The sequence below is a fragment of the Pithys albifrons genome, chromosome 26, assembly GCF_047495875.1.
Source record: "Pithys albifrons albifrons isolate INPA30051 chromosome 26, PitAlb_v1, whole genome shotgun sequence".
NCBI lineage: Eukaryota > Metazoa > Chordata > Aves > Passeriformes > Thamnophilidae > Pithys > Pithys albifrons.
Genome location: NC_092483.1, coordinates 3,585,140 through 3,602,908, shown reverse-complemented (window position 1 = coordinate 3,602,908; position 17,769 = coordinate 3,585,140). Strand labels below are relative to the sequence as shown.

Sequence of the window (17,769 nt, the reverse complement as noted above, 5' to 3'; positions counted from 1 at the left end):
ATGGTCTTGCATTACTGTGTGCTGAGAAATTTGGCTTTTCTGCAATAGTTTCAGTTTACTCCAGGTTAGGCAGAAACTGACAGATCACACGGAGGAAAAACTGCAGTGATTTGAGATTGTAATCATATCAATTGTGGTTTCATAGTTGAAGTTCTGTAGATATAAAAATCCAGTATGAAGCTGATTTTTATGCTGTTAGTGCAGATTAATGCATGCTGTGTGTAGCTACCATGCGTGGGAAAGGAGAACATAAGACTGTGTTACAAGAACTGTTCTATTTTTTTGCTTGACTGCTAAGTTAATGGCAGAATATATTTTCATAGAAATACTTTGTCATGTATGCTTTGTGTCCTAACTGAGTTCTGAATGGACCACCAACTGGCAAACATACATGAAATGGCTTCTTTCACTGAAGCAATGCCAGCTAGTTTTTGAACTTTTCAACTTTAAATGATTGAGACACACTGTCACCTACTTAATCTTCATTGATGTTTCCATTGTGATTAGCCCCAACCTTCAGAAATGCCCACCTATGGAGCTCAGATTTTTTTTTACATGCCTATCTTTGCATTTTGTGCTAAGGCACCAGTTAAAAACATTGCTGAAACAGCTGTGCTGGTCCAACTTGTTACCATCTCTCTCTCATGGAGTTCATCGTCCCATGCAGCAGAAGTGGTTCAATAAATTTTGTGAGTATTCCTCATCTGCTTCAGTGAAGGGTCAGTCATGTTAGTTTGACCCACTGCTGGAAGCTATGACACATCTCACTGCAATAAAGAAGTGTGCTCACACAGTCATTTATCCATCCAAGTGTAGTGGGTTGGAATCTCTAGAAGAGGAAGTAGTAACTTCTAGGACTGCTGGCAGCTATTTGTGCAATAATTGTCCAATAATACTTCATGTAAGATTCTTATTCTAGCCACTGAAGTAAAAAACTGCTTGACACAATTTTCCTATTAATAGGAATAAGCCTTAAGGTTGCAGTAAAAATGTAAAAATGGAATTCTTATGCACTGTGAATATTCAGAACTCAGCAAGCAAATAGTTTCATGTAATTTTTTTAAATCATCATTTCTGTTGTCAGTCTTAACATTGCTGTTATGAAGTACTGCACTGAATGCAAGCAAAATCCATTACCCCAACAATAGGAATAGCTTCTCCACGACAAATACAATTTTTAAGACTGTATTGCTATAATAGACTAACAAAAGATCTGACCTAGTCTTCTCTGGAGACAAACTCCAAATCAAAGGGTTATTTAAATGCCTAATGTCATGTGAGACATTAATAGGAATCAGGTACTGCTGTAGTGATTAGTCCTGTAACTTCAGTTAAAGATACCTGGTTTTCCGCTGTAGCCACTTTTTCGTGTGGATTTGTGATAAAGCAATTATGCACCAACAGAGAGTGCATAGGAATTCATGTGCAGAATATAACTACACAAAGGCAAAGCTAGGATTATCACTTTCGACTTTTGCATACCATAGATTTTCTGAATGAGCCCCATGGAGCCCTGGGATCATTTGTATGTGCACTGGTAGTGTCCATAGTACTATGCAATTTACAGTGTGACTTGTTGTCTCGAAGAATAAATGGTATTTAATATACTTGTAATATGTTTAAAAAACATCAATGTAACTTTACCTTTTGTACAGCAAGCTGTGTCTGAATACCCCTTCTAACTCAAGGTATAGTGAATGTTTTGAAGGTCCAGAAGTTGATTTTTAACTGTCTGTAAAGACTGATATTCTCTTTTTCCCACAGCTGGACCATATAGTGGTTTAGGTGAAGCCATCCATCGAGAGAGTGTTCCAATGCACACATTTGCCAAGTATCTTTTCACTGCTCTCCTACCTCATGATGCTGAATTGGCATACAAAACTGCACTGAGAGCCATGCGGTATGTATTTACAAGTCATCTAGAAAGAATACAAGCAGCAGTTTGAAAAGTGGAAAAGGCTTGGTAATCAAGAAGCATTGTTCTCTTCAAGGAGAAATTACTTTGGTTGTGTCATTTGTAAAAGCAATCCATGTCTGTACTAACTACAATATAATAATTTATAAATATACAATTGGTGTTTATATACAACTATAAAACAGCATTCTATGTTACAAATCCTTCTATTTGGATGTGTGGTTTTGTGTTCAACAATGGTTTTAGCACATGTATATGTTCTCTTACTGGTGTGGTTGTGTGTGTGTATGATGCTAGTGGAGAGGAAATGAGGAAAAAGGCATCTAACCAGCAGTCTCGGGATCATCTGCTGCTTAGCTGCTTCCCTCCACTTTATATACTGAGTATGATGCCATATGGACTGGAATATCCCTTTGGTTAGTTGAGGTCACCTGTCCTGGCTGTGCCCACTCCCAACCTCCCATGCATCCCCAGCCCCCTTGTCAGTGTGGCAGTATGAAAAGCAGAAAAGACCTTAGCTCTAGCTAAGCACTGCTCAGCAATAACAAAAAACATCTCTGTATTATCAACACTGTTGAGCACAAATCCAAAGCACAGCCCCATACCAGCCACGTTGAAGAAAGTTAACTCTACCCCAGTTAAGATCACCAAAAGACTTCTGTCAAACTGCAAAGAAACAGCTGCTCATCCAACAAAGTCCACCCTTCCCTGAATATGTCTACTTTGAAAGGACCTTCAGATAAGATAAGGGAGTGCCATTGTCCAACTATCCCAGGTGCAGAAGGGTGTGCATACCTGAAGCTACAAATTGGATTTCCAGATAAGAAAAGAGGCTGATAGAGGCAAATCCTGTGAGGTGGGATAATCCTTTTTATCATGCCAATGTCCTCCCTTACATGGTAAATCTGCTGTGAAAATCCCTCCGGGGAGCATGGAAGAAATAAAATTCCCCACCCCAGAGGAGGTAGTAGGCATTCTCACCTGAGCCTGAGTGTATATAACTCATGAAAATCTTTGAGTTTTGGGGGAGACTTCCCCCACCCCTGACGGATCAAGACCATCACTTCAACAGGACTGCGACCACCACTTCAACCAACAGACGTTGAAACTGCAACTACTAAGTTTCATTGCTGGATCCGCAGGTGGTGACTATATATATCTTTCTACCTTTATCCTTTCTTTCTCTTCCTTTCCTTATACATTTCCTTAAGTGTTATTTTTATGCTTTAATATTGCTGTATTACTATAGATGATAACAACCAAAATGGCTATACACCTGTTTTCCTTTGAAACCAAATTTTTCTGAAATGTACCCTACATATATATATATATTTACAAACACTGATCATTCAGTGTCATTTCACTCTAATCCATTCCAAAGGGATTTATTAACAAGAACCTGGGTTACCCTCCCGTTCCTGGGGCAGGTTGTAACAATTCATAAGAACAAAACACCTACTATTAAGTCAGGCCAAAGATCTGCTTAGCCTGTTTGGGTTTTTTTGCCTTCAAGAGTGTCTAATAGTGGATGTTAGGGAAGGAATCTAAGAAATATGAAAAGTTACTTTGCATACTTGCTGCTTATGATAAGAATTTTAGAATTCGAATTTTTAAAAGATCAATTTTTAAGGTAGATTTGTGTCTTTGTATTTAATTTCAGTCATTACCTTAAAGTGTTTCTCAGACTGTGGGGAGTTTTCTTCCTTAAACTAAACTACTGAAACAAGATTGAAAGGCTAGAATAGACATCAGTAGCTTTGCACAGTGCACTGAATGCTTCAGTGAACGTGATGGCAGCATGCCATTCCTCTAGAAGAAGAATTTGGGCTTTCCCCAGAAACAAATCATAACCGAAAACTTCTTTTCAGGAAATTTCCTTTCTCAACTGGAAAAACAAGCAAGGCACTGAAAGATCCAAATCTCTAATTGATCATGGAGAATTCCAGCCATCTTTTGGCACGAAGCTGCCATCTTGGCCAAAGAAGTTACTTCTCAAAGAGGCCAGTATAAGAAAGAGTTATCTATTTATGTCTGGTAAAATTACAGAAGACATCAGCATAATCAGGGCTGTTCTCCATAGCTCTCTTGGCATCACTTTTAAGGCAGATGAGAGTTCAGCTTTTTTATGTTATTCATTTATTTATTTTTAATATTTTTTTTTATATTCGGCCTTCTTAAGAAATGTGGACTGCTATCTTAAACTGCAGTGACAACAGATGCAGACACTTTCTATTCCATGTCTGTCTATATTCTTTGACACTTCACAAAAATTCTTATAAAGAAGGTTGCTTACTTTTTCCATTTACCCCAAAGTGATAGATCAGTGTACAAAGCACTCCTGATACAAACCAAATGAAAAACTAACTAAACCTAAATGTTGTTTTGAGGAGAGAAAGAAGAAATCAAACATGAAGATTGAATGTCTGTCTCATGTTTGTGAGGTGGAATGGATCAGAAGAGGGAAATTTGAGCATCCCTTCCTTCATGACATGGGTAAAATATTTCCACATAGAAATCTGCATGGTTGCTCATGTCTTTAGAAGTGGACCATATTTCTTTCTTCACTTAGACATTTATCAAAGAAGTTAACTTCCCAAGATGACAGCTAATTGCTCTCTTGACATAAGTGTTTAGTGTCAGTCTACACAGGTCATTGACCCATGATGGCAACTCTGGAGTATTTTGCCTCTCTGCATTCAAAATCATCTGTTGCTATTTCTTTTTTTCTTAATCCTCTTTTAGTGCGTGGAACACTCAATGTGAAATCAATAGAATGTGAGACCATAAGGCCTTTTATTCATGCACCTCAGGTCTGCAAGGACAGAGTGTGCTATCCTTGATGGTCACTTCTGTCTACAGTTCTCTGCTTGCAACACTGAAACATGGAGTACAGTCTTGGAGAATGTGGACCTGCAGTGACCTAGTTGACTGCTCGCTTGGAATGTGAACTCTAATGTTTGGCTTAGTTTGACTGATTCCCTGTTAAGCCTGAATTTCAACCCAGACTTTGTGAGTCAGACTTCAGTAGTGATGTTTAATCACAAAGTAGCTTTGCTAAAACCTAGTTAAATAATTGTTGTTTGAAAGGGAAAAAAGTGAAGAATGCTAAATTTGCTTGTGCTTGTTATAATGTTCCCTAATTATTCCAAAATTGCATGAAAGCCACCAATTAACAACAGCATTTCTTTTTACAGCAAAGGAACATAGAAGCTGACAATGAAATTCAAAGTGACAAAATATTTTCCTTTCATGCTTTTTGTCTGTTTACTGTTACTCATAACCTAATAATGCTTTTTGCATTATGTCGTTAGGTTTTTTCCTGTTTGTTGAAATGCTTTAATAATGCATTTTTTCTCCCTCCCCTGTGCTTGGAAAAAAATCAGCTGGAGTATTCATATTTATTTTATTTTTACACTTATAAAGCTGTATAGAGGTGTCTCAGTAGTACTAGGGAAGAGATTTGACTCTTGATACAAAAAAAAAGGGAATTATTTTTTTTGTATTAACATGCACATTATTAGATATTTGTAGGCTAGAGTTTAAGGACTTTAAAAATCATTTCACATTTGAAATGCAAAATGTCTTTTTTGGTATGTCTGTATTTATTTCAAGGTCAAAAACTGAATGACTTGTTGAATATCCATCTCCCTTACTTTGAGCATAGGCAAGTGAGGAAAGCATATTCCAAATATTGGAAAGTACTTACATGTTCTCAATATGATGGAGAACTACTCCACTTTCCTTCCTGAGGACTGTGGTTCAAAGACTGAAACAAGGCAGGGGAACAAAACTTCAACTCTATGGATGATGCAGAAACTCTCTGCTGCCTTGGTTAATGGATGGCTGTTGTGATTTAACCCCATTCAGACATTGAGCCCCACACAGCCGCTTGCTCACTCCCCCACCAGTGGGACCAGGGAGAGAATCGGAAGGATAAAAGCCAGAAAACTCGTGGGTTGAGATAAAGACACTTTAATAGGGAAAGCAAAAGCCATGCACACAAGCAAAGCAAAACAAGGAATTCATTCACTGCTTCCCATGGGCAGGCAGATGTTCAGACACCTCCAGGAAAGCAGGGCCCCATCACATGTAATGGTTACTTGGGAAGACAAATGCCATCACTCAAAATGTCCATTCGCCTTCCTCCTTCTTCCCCCCACTTTATACACTCAGCATGATGTCATATGGTCTGGAATATCCCTTTGGTCAGTTGGTGTCGGCTGTCCCAGCTGTGTCTCCTCCCAACCTCCTAGGCACCTCCAGCTTCCTTGCCAGTGGGACAGTATGAAAAGTAGAAGAGGCCTTGGCTCTGTGTAAGCACAGCCCAGAAATAACAGAAGCATCTTTGTATTATCAGCCCTGTGTTCAGCACAAATCCAAAACACAGCTCCATACCAGACACTTTGAGGAAAATTCACCCTACCCCAGCCCAAACCACCTCAATTGCTTTATTGTCCTGGGAATTCCTGCAGATGCCCACTGATGTAGGCAAGTTTGGCAAATGGACTTTTAAGATTCCCCAAGAAGAGGAGTGGTTTTTCAATATCTTTATCCCCAAACCACACATTTAATAAACAAGGTCAAGTGTTCTTGCAGCTTTAGTTTTGCTTATGAATAACCTAATATAATAAGGATGTAATGAAAGAGGATTTCTTTCTTATTTCAGGTTGCGAGTATTGGAATCTACCACTCCTTTGGGAGATATGTCCCGTCCACATCACATTGCATCAGTTGTTCCAAACCGATATCCCCGTTGGTTTATCTTAAGTCACATCGAATCTCAGCAGTGTGAGCTGGCATCGACCATGCTAACAGCGGCCAAAGGTACATTGCTGTCAATTATGTACTCAACTAAGTGTATGCTTTGAATATTTCATGGAAGAAACAGATTGTGTTTAGGAATTCAAATTACAGTCTGACAGGAGCTTGAAAGGGAACAACAAGCTGAACTGACTTAAACCTGTCACTTAATTTTCTAGCAAAATGGGTAAACTAGATAGATGGTAGCCAGATGGGCTTGATTTGAGGCTGATGAGACAGCTTTTTGTTTATCTGACACACTATATAGACTGTGAAACCAGGAGTGGACAAATCACTTCTAAAATTCACAAATCAGAATAACTTTTGGCCATGAACTACACAAACACCACCAGGCACTAGAGGAGTTTGTGCTGTCTTGCATCTTTTGTTCATGTAACTTAATTATGGAAGGTTTATAAAAACCAAAATGTGTATAACGTTGTACTATTTCATAGCAATGGCAAGCTCAATTATAATACATTTCTGGATGTTTTGGAAGCTTGTTCTGTTTACACCTTGCAGGTGATGTTCAGAGGCTGGAAACAGTGTTAGAATCCATTCAGAAAAATATACACTCTTCATCTCACATCTTCAAACTTGCCCAGGATGCATTTAAAATAGCAACACTCATGGACACCTTGCCAGACATCACTCTTCTGAAAGTTTCTCTGGAGTTGGGCCTTCAGGTATTTCCCTCGTTCATTATTTCTACCGTAGAAGACAGGAATTTAACCCTGTGTTGGTAGGTACAGCTCTTTAAGTAACTGAGGAGCCTCTCAAAGACCCTCTTTGGGCTTTTTCTGGAATTTTTAGATTCTGTTTTCTTATGTAAAGCACAGTTGACTAGTAAACACAGACCAAAGGTCTGCACAGTCCCTTTGTGCTGTTTGAATGGAAGACAGAGCTTGGAGCAGCCGGTTGCAGGGTACTCCTGTGTTCAGGGGTGAGAAAGGACCAATGCAACGGGTTTGGGAGTATATGTAGGGATGGCTAGAGAGCCAGAAATCATAGTAGCATAGAATAGTTTGGGTTGGAAGTGACTTTTAAAGGTCATCTAGTCCAACCCTCCTGCAATGAGCAGGGACATCATCAACTAGATCAAGTTGCTCAGAGCCCTGTCAAACCTGACCTTGAACATTTCCAGGGATGGAGCATCTACCACCTCTCTGGGCAACTTGTGCCAGTGTTTTACCACTCTCATTGTAAAATACTTCTTCTTTATATCTAGTCTGAATCTACCCTCTTTTAGTTTTAAAGCCATTACCCCTTGTCCTATTGCTATAGGCCCTACTAAAAAGTCTGTCCCCATCTTTCTTATAGTCTCCCTTTAGGTACTGAAAGGCCAAAATGAGGTCTCCCCAGAGCCTTTTCTTTTCCAGGCTGAACAATCCCAACTCTCAGCATTTCCTCATAGGAGAGGTGTTTCATCCTTCTAATCATCTTCATGGCCCTCCTCTGGACTCACTTTTGCAGATTTTTCCATGGTCTTGAGAGGTTTCTTATTATTCCTCCCATTCTTCCCTTCCTTTTCCTCAAATGGTATTTGGTAGGTGCTTGTTGAATTACTAGAGAAAGCCAAGGTCAATCATAATGACCTGTTTCTAAGGCAGACTGTACTAACAGCAACCCTCTCACTTCTTTCATCAAATCCTGCACTCCACAAGCTGTGGGATGGTGTGCTGGTTTAAAAGAAAACTGGTGGGAGGCATGAACACCACTCAATTTCCTCCTTTCAATAGTGGAGGAAGAAATACCAAGAGAGATTACAAGTCGGAGTTACAATTTACTAAAGAAATTGCAATAAAATACAATGATGCAGAGGAACTGGTTTAACCAACAAAGGCAGAATATAACCTGGCCCCTAGGACAAAAACAAAATGGCATCAGTTACTGCACTGTGTGCCACTGAGTCTCCCTGGGGGCAAAGCAAAAAGAAAAAAACTGGGAAGTTATATCATCCGAATTAGGAATTACCTGCCTTTATGCCAACCTCTGGCAATGGCAGTGTGAGTGCAGGGTCTCTTGATGGGGGTAGCAAGTGGCAGCATGGTCCAGGGGTGGCTTATTCCCTTACCTGTGGATCTTGTGACAAGACTTGGTTGTTGCAATTTTGATGTTCTTTGCTCAAAGTGATGGTCGCAATCCTGTCAAATTGATGGTCGCAGTCTGAATCTACAGAGTTGTGGGGAAAAGCCCCCCCAACACAAGGTCCATCCTAGTTTATATTATGCCTAGGCTAGGTGGAAATACCTTGATACCTTCCCTAGGATAGGGAATGTTACACTGGATGATGTAATACTGGATCACAGGACATTTCAGGAGTCTGACATCTTTTAAGATGTTACAGCTGCCTGTTACATCAGCACAGTTGAGTCAGTTTTGGGCCATTATGGCCCATCAGCAGAGATGAATACTTTCAGGCTTCGTGTAAATGTTCTGGTGCTTCCTCAGCGGGGAGTTATAGTTGAGTCATTTGTTTAAGGAAAAAGAAACACTGCTCTGCCTTGCAAGATTTTGCCTCTTTCCTTATCTTGTTTAACACCCAGCTTGTAGCCTGAGGTGAGTCCATATCCTCAGCACCTGGGTGGCTACTGCAAGTGATCGATCATTAACAATTCATCAGAAATGATGTAGAGGGAATAGAATACACATATTGGTAACACCCACATAGTGCTAAACTCTGCCTCCTGTCCTTGTAACTAGGAGAGATGCTTATCTGTATCAGTCTCAGCTTGATGTGTGCAAGAACCTGAGATCAGTTTTTGGGCTCTTAGGAGATACTTTACAAGTTAAAAGGAGACATAAGTTTTTAGGTATCTGGAGTAATATTGCCTTACACTGATGAATCTTGGAGTTTGCACAATTCATTTCAACAAAAATAAATCTCTTCATCCCTCTCCAGGGAGTTCTTAAAACCGACAAAAAACACAAAAAAAAATGACAAAAATCATAAACCCATTTATTACTCTGCTTCAGTAAACAAAGATAGGTAAATACTTCTGGGGAGAGGATATTATCCCCATTGCTTCTCATGCCAAATGAAGCTACTATTTGCCTATTCTAGATTTTTAGAAGCTACAGTCAGAAAGCTGAGATTGTGTGCTTTGTTAGCCTTTTTTTTCTGAAGATTGCTGTGAAAATCTGCTCTTTTTTTTAAACTTCACATCACATGTTTCTGCCTTAAATGTTTCTTTACTTGAGAAAGATCCTTATGATTGACTTTAATGTCACCTCAAGCATTCACTATGTATCATTCAGTGGTAGCATCACACTTTGGATATCACTATGTTCATGGATACCTCTGTTGAATGATGGTGTCATCAGAATTTCTTTCTAGTGAAAGAAATATCATGAACCTGTACTTTCCCCTAAATCCAGCATTTGGAATAAACTGGTGTAGAACATGTCCACTGTCTGCCCCAAGCTTACTAAGGTGTTTTAAGAATCTTAAAGGTAGTTTGCTTTCTAGAAGGAAGATGCATAGAAGTTTTCTGGCAGTAACTCACAGCTGTATAGATTTCTACAGTAACATTTTTCCTGTAAAAGTCTTACAGTGTTGTCAGCACTGTCTTCAGTGGCCTACAGAGGCTTTTCCCTCTCCCGTCTCCTGACCTAATGGCAGTTAGATTGTCTATGTTCACTATCTAGTAGCTGACTGCCCTATAAAAGTTTCTCTCCTCACGTGGCAAATTGAACAGCAGTGTCCTCACCAAGACAACTTGTCATTGTTCAGCTGAGGAGGTGATACCAAAAAATTTCAGAACCCTGTCACTGAGATTTCTGTGACAAAAAAGCCTCTTATATTGTTCAAGATTTAGGAGCAATATTTGGACTCTTGGATTCTTTTTCCCTATTTCCAGTGGCAGCATATGTTATATGACTCAGCAGAAGGAAGGCATTTAAACTAGCTGTGGAAAGCATGGCCAAATGGGCATGGAGAATCTCAGGTGTATTCTGTCCTTCAGAATCTTACTGGCACAGATGCTGTGAGATCTGCAGGTACAGGAGGGGCTTCTGTTTCTCCATTTGCCTGTTGTATGCTACATCGACGCAAGTATTATCACACACATGCAGACAGGTACTGCTGGCAGAACTGCTGAGCAAGTTAATGCAGGTGATCACTTGATGCATATTTGGCAAGTGGTATCCTTTCCCTGAAAGTCTCTAAATAAATAAACCTCCTCCCAATGTGCATGGTGAAGAGGTTTCACATTGGTGCAGGACCTAATGGTTGATTGGCCATTTCTTGCATCTCTTATGGGTATTGAAATCCTCTGTTCCTCTAGAATAAGAAATTCTTATTAAAACCAAAAAAATCTATCAGGACAAATTCAAGGTTATTCTCTATAGATGAGAGCTTGACTTTCAGATAAGCTATGTAATTCCCAGGGGCAACTTCTCATTTTCTAACTTATTAACCTGTTGAGAAGCTCTCTTCAATTGTTAGCACAGATCTTGGATAGAACTTGGACAGATCTGAAACTTCCATTTAGGAAGAAGTGGCTCGAGAATATATTGAGCAGAAGTGAAATAGTTCTTTGGCTACATGGGCTACAGTACAAATTAACTTCAGCTCCTCCTTGGTCAAGACATCAGTATATGCTTTATTTGAAATTTTGGGGGATCAGTAAAGGACTCCTTTCTTAGTGCCCTCAGCTTGTCAGTAAAATCAAATGAAAAGAACCTAATTCCAAAATATTTCGGGTCAAGAAGCTAGATATAATACTGGGATTTGCTCCCCAGTTAGGACTGTCTACACTAGAACTCCTATTATGCCCACTATGCATGCTGAAGGGTCTTGTGACTGATGATCATTTTACAGACCACCACAGCAAGGGAAGTCATCAGAGAAGACTTTCAGAGAAAGCAGCACAGGTAGTATTTTCCTCTATCCTTTAATTAGCAGGTAAGAATACTGAAAGGAACAGGCAGATCCATCAGATCAACAGAAAGGTAGTTTGCTTTCCAGAAGGAAGATGCATAGAAGTTTTCTGGTAGTAGCTCACAGCTGGTTTTTTACCATAGGATGATTTATACAACACCTTTCTCAGAGGGGAAAGAGGGTTTTTGCATGGGAATTATCAGGGTTGGTCAATAGAGCTTTAAACCAGACTGGAAGGGGGAAAGGGGCAAAACCAGGCTTGCCAGTGATAAGCAATGGGATGGCATGCCAAAACTTAAAGGAACTGAGCGCTGGTGGGATCCTTCAGTCTGCTCCACAAGGTGTCAGCTACAATGAACCACACCTGAAATACCAGTGCATCCAGCATGAGGAACAAACAAAAGGAGCTCAAAGCTTTTGCCCAGTCCCAGAGATTTGGCATCATTGACATATGTGAAACCTGGTAGGATCAGTCTTGTGACTGGTGTGCCATGTTGGACATTTACAGGCTCTGCAGGAGGGATAGGCAGGGCAGGCAAGATGGGGGAGTAGCATACTGTGTAATGAAGGGGCTGGAGTGTATGGAGCTCGCAGTTGGCAATGGCACAGTTGAGAGTCTCTGGGTAAGGATTAAGGGGCAAACAAATAAAGCAAATGTTATCATGGGAGTCTACTATAGGCCAGCCATCCAGAACAATGATGCCGATGAATTATTCTTTAAGGAACTAAGGGACACCTCTAAATCAACTGCCCTTGTCCTTATGGGGGACTTCAACTTGCTAGATGTTGACTGGGAACACCACACAGCTGGTACAAACAGGTCCAGAAGATTGCTAAAACACCTGGATGACAACTTCATGGTACAGGTACTAAGGGAGCTGACTCGGAAAGGTGCCCTCCTTGATTTGTTGATTGTTAACAGAAAAGGGCCTTGTGAATCTAGTGATGATTGGTGGCCATCTTGGCCACAATGACCATGAAACAGATGTGTTCGAAATCTCTGGTGACAGAAGGAAAAGTGCCAGCAAAACTTCAACCCTGGACATGAGGAGACCAGACTTCAGGCTGCTCAGGGAACTAGCTAGCAAGGTCCCCTGGGAAAATACTTTTGAAGGTGCTGGGATCCATCAGGGCCGGTCACTTTTTAAGCATCACCTTCTAAGAGCACAGGAGTAGACAATTCCAAACTGTTGAAAGTCAATCAGGCGAGGCACAAGACTGACTTGGCTAATCAGGAATCTTTTTCTGGAGCTAAGGCAAAAAAAGAAACTTTATGCACCATGGCTGCAAGCTGGGTGTTAAAGAAGCCTGTGAGATAAGAGCTGGGATAACTCCCCTCCAGGAAGTCATTAGCACCTTCACACCCAGCCTGAGGGGTCATGTCTGCTAATGGGCCATCAACGATTCCAAAAAATACCCCATAACTCACAGAGTTAGATCACCCACTGTGGAACTCCCCGCCCTGGGGGAGGTACTGGGCATTCCCACTTGAACCAGAGGGTATATAATCTTGGGGTTTGGGAACTTCTGGGACCATTTGTTGGATTCGGAGGAGGACCAGAACCTTGACAGGACTGCGACCACCACTCTCAACCAGACTGCAACCCTCATCTGCACCAACAGGTTTTTCTTTGCCTTCTTTTTATTTGGACTCAGGGGAACCATGTGGGGCTCAGCACAGGAGCTAACGAACACCATTCTGTTTGTGCCCCAGGGGGCTGGGTTATACTTCTGGGTTTTGTGGGTTAAAACCAATTTCTCTTTGTATCACTGCATTTATTGTAATATTTTTATTAAATTGTAACTCTGACTTATAATCTCTTTTGTGTTGAGTTACTTTCTCCTGCCGGTTTACCTTTAAACCTGCCCAACGTGGGGCAGGAGAGAAAAGTCAGAATTACAATTTCATTTTAAACATTTGTGTATTTGGATACAGAAACTCCCTGATCACCATGCTGCTTGATGTATTCATGTCGATGTTGTATCTGAGCCTGTTCATATTTCAACATATGGGGAACTATTTGCCTATTTTGATGCTCTCTTTAATACCAGGGAGAAGGATCAAAATTGCTTTCAACCAGCACAGGGGGACAATAAAAAGAGCTTTTAAAAATATGTTAATAGCAAAAGGCAGTGCAGAAATAATATCAGCCCATTACAGGATGAGGAGGGTCACCTCACAAACAGGGAGATAGACAAGGAAGAGATGTTTAATGCTTTCTTTGCCTTTGTCTTCTACACTGATGATGGGCTAAGGGGGTCCCAGAGCCCTGAACTGGAGGACCATGGCTGTGAGAATGATCAACTCCCTGTCAACCCTGAAACTGCAGAATTTGCTGCTTCAGCTGGATCCCTATAAATCTATGGGGCCTTATGGGATTCATCCAAGAATCCTCAGAGCTGGCTGATCTCATCATAAGACCTCTCTCAATAATTTTTGAATGGTCTTGGGAATCTGGAGAGGTCCTAGCTGACTGGAAGCTGGCAAATGTTGTCCCAGTTTTCAAGGAGTGCAAGAAACCATCACAGATGACCCTGAAAACTAAAGGCCTGTCAGTCTCACTTCAGTGCCTGGTAAAATTATGGAGAAGATTATAATGGGAGGCACTGAAAAACACCTGAAGGACAACGCATTCATTGGTCACAGCCAGCATGGCTTCATGAGACGAAAGTCCTGCTTGTCAAATTTAATTTCCTTTTATGACAAGGTGACCCACCTAGTTGATCAAGGGAATCCAGTTGTTGCAATCTTTTGGGATTTCAGTAAAACTTACAATACTGTCTCTCTTAGGAGCCTTCCAGACAAACTGTCCAGCACACAGCTGGATAAACACATCATGTGACGAGTGAGCAACTGGCTCACGGGTTGGGCACAGAGGGTGACAGTGAATGGGGCAACATCAGACTGGCAACCTGTCACTAGTGGGATTCTGCAGGGCTCCATCTTAGGCCCTGTGCTCTTCAACATCTTCGTAAATTACTTGGAAGCAGGACTTGAAGGGATACTAAGCAAGTTTGCTGATGATGCTAAATTGGGAAAAACAGCTAACTCCCTTGAAAGCAGAGAGGCCCTGCAGAGAGACCTGGACAAATTAGAGGACTGGGGCAATCACCAACCATATGAAGTTTAACAAGGGGAAGTGTCGGATTCTGCACCTAGGATGGGGCAACCCTGGATGTACATACAGACTGAAGAAAGAGAGGCTGGAAAGCAGCGCTGTGGAAAGGGACAGAATCAGAATCTCAGAATAGTTGGAAGGGACCTCTAAATATCACCTAGTCCAACCCCCCTGCCAAAGCAGGGTCACCTAGTGCAGGTGACACAGGAATGCCCCCTGGTGGGTTTTGAATGTCTCCAGAGAAGGAGACTCCATGACCTCCCTGGGTAGCCTATTCCAGTACTCTGCCACCTTCAACGTAAAGAAGTTCTTCCTCATGTTGAGGTTGAACATCTTGTGTTTTAGTTTATGGCCTTTACTCCTTGTCCCATTGCTGGGCACCACTGAAAAGTCTGGTACCATCCTCTTGACACCTTCTTTTGAGATATTTATATGTATTGATGAGATCTCCCCTCAGTTTTCTCTTCTCCAGACTAAACAGGCCCAGATTCTGCAGTCTCTCCTCATAAGAGACCAGGACCTGAAGGGAAAAGGGTTGATGGCAAGTTGAATATGAGTGTGCCCTGGCAGCCAGGAGGGCCTGCCATGTCCTGGGGTGCATCAGGCACAGCATTGCCAACCGGTTGAGGGAGGTGATCATCCCACTCTACTCTGCACTGGTGTGGCCTCACCTTGAATACTGTGTGCAGTGTGGGGCACCACAGTATAAGAAAGATCTAAAGCTATTAGAATCGAAAAGAGGGCTACAAAGATGGTGAAGAATCAAGAGGGAAAAACATACAAGTAATGTCTGAGGTCACTTTGTTTGTTCACCCTGGAGAAGAGGAGACTGAGGGGAGACCTCGTTGCAATCTACAACTTCATGAGGGGATGCGAAGGGGCAGGCATTGATCTCTTCTTTCTGGTGACCAGTGACAGGACCTGAGGGAATGGTATGAAGCTGTGTCAGGGGAGGTTTAAGTTAGATATAAGGAAAAGGTTCTTCACCCAGATGGTGGTCGGGCACTGGGACAGGCTCCCCAGGGAAGTGGTCACAGCACCAAGCCTGCCAGAGTTCAAGAAGTGTTTGTACAACCGTCTCAGGCACATGGTGTGATTCTTGGAGCTCTCCTGTGCAGGGCTAAGGGTTGGACTTGATTCTTGTGGGTCCCTTCCAACTCCAGATATTCTATGATTCCATGATTCCATGTAGAAGTAGTCGTTCACACCTTTTTCTTTCTTTTTTTCTTTTCTTTTTTTTCCATCCTTTCTTCCCTCACCAATAGCAAAATTCAGTCAATAACCCTGCATTTTCTCTTGGATTCACTCTACCTGGGGGAAGATGAAAATTCTTCTTGGACGTTGGAAGAGTGTTAGCCTTCAATTTGTGTGTACATCGATACAGTAAGTCACAGTTGGCCCTCCTGGCTGCCAGGGCACACTGCTGGCTCACATTCAACTTGCCATCAACCAGGATCCCTAGGTCCTTTTCCACAGCACTGCTCTCCAGCCTTTCGTTCCGCAGTCTGCATGTATATCCAGGGTTGCCCTGTCCCAGGTGCAGAATCTGGCACTTGTCTTTTTTAAATTTCATATGGTTGGTGATTGCCCAGGCAATACCTGCAAGTGATATAAAATATGGGCACTGCAATCAGAGCTTATAGTCCTTTTCCTATGATTCTGATGGTTTTACGATGTAACTTCTTTGCAGAGACTTCTTGTTCAGAGAGTGAAATCATTACTATAACTTAATAATCAGAAAATCATAGAATGGCTTGGGTTGCAAAGGACCTTAAAGATCATCTAGTTCCAACCCCTCTGTCATGGACAGGGACAACTTCCATTAGACCAGGCTACTCAGAGCAACACTCCCAGGGACAGGACATCCACAACTTCTCTGGGCAACCTGTGCCAGTGCCTCTCCATCCTCACAGTCAAGAATTTTTTCCTAATGTCTAATCTAAAATTACTCTTAGTTTGAAGCAATTCCCCCTTGTCCCGTCACAACATGCTCTTGTAAAATGTCTCTCTTCAGCTTTCTTGTATGCTCCCTTCAGGTACTGGAAGGCCACACTCAGCCTTTCCTCATAGAAGAGGTGCTCCATGCATTTAATTGACTTGGTGGCCCTCCTCTGGACTCGCTCCAACAGGTCAATGTTCTTCCTGTGCTGGGGACCCAAGAGCTGGATGCAGTACTCCAAGTGGGGTCTCAAAATAGCAAAGTAAAGGGACAGGATCACCTCCCTTGACCTGTGGGCCACACTTCTTTTGATGCAGCCCAGGATACAATTGGCTGTCTGGGCTGAACATGCACATTGCTGACTCATGTCCAGCCTCTCATCCACCATCACCCCCAAATCCTTCTTCTTGGCAGGGCTGCTCTTAATCTATGCCTCAGCCTGTAATGATACCAGGGGTTGCCCCGATCCAGGTGCAGCACCTTGCACTTGGTATTTTTAAATCTCATGAGATTACCAAGGGCCCACTTTTTGAGCTTGTCCAGCCCCCTCTGGATGGCATCCCATCCTTCAGGTGTGTCAACTGCACCACTCAGCTTGGTGTAATCTGCAAACTTGCTGAGGGTGTACTTGATCCTTTTGTCTACGTCATTAATGAATATTTTAAATAACACTGGTCCCACTACGGACCCCTGAAGGACACCACTTGTCACTGATTTCTATCACAACTTAGAGTTGTTGACCACTACCCTCTGGGTATGACCATCCAACCAAACAGTCCACCCATTGAATCTATTTCCAACTTGAAGAGAAGGAGAGGAGATCATGTCAAAGGCTTTACAAAGATCAAGATAAATGACATCTGTAGCCCTTCCCTTGTCCACTGATGGAGTCCCTCCATCATAGAAGGCCACTAGGTTGGTCAGACAGGACTTGCCCTTGCCTTCTCCTCATCCGTTACCAGTTTTACAGCATTGTTTATTGGGGGGGTGTGACGTTCAGATCTGCTTAATTTTTTATGCAGACTGAACTACAAGTTCAAATCATTCTCTTGAGCAAAATTAAAACTCAAACAAGTCATCTGTAAATACCAAAAACTGATTTTTATTAATTGAT

The 17,769-nt window shown here is 41.8% G+C and overlaps 1 protein-coding gene across 10 annotated transcripts in view; it reads left to right on the top strand.

Annotated features, from left to right (window-relative positions):
- Positions 1 to 17,769, top strand: part of LOC139683048 (zinc finger SWIM domain-containing protein 6) — a 203,492-nt gene that overhangs the window by 161,893 nt on the left and 23,830 nt on the right. For all 10 annotated transcript variants that reach the window (XM_071577782.1, XM_071577781.1, XM_071577788.1 and 7 more), the window contains 3 exons: positions 1,765 to 1,900; positions 6,582 to 6,739; positions 7,238 to 7,401. In XM_071577782.1, coding sequence (XP_071433883.1) covers positions 1,765 to 1,900; positions 6,582 to 6,739; positions 7,238 to 7,401 — 458 coding nt within the window. The remainder of the gene's footprint in view (positions 1 to 1,764; positions 1,901 to 6,581; positions 6,740 to 7,237; positions 7,402 to 17,769) is intronic.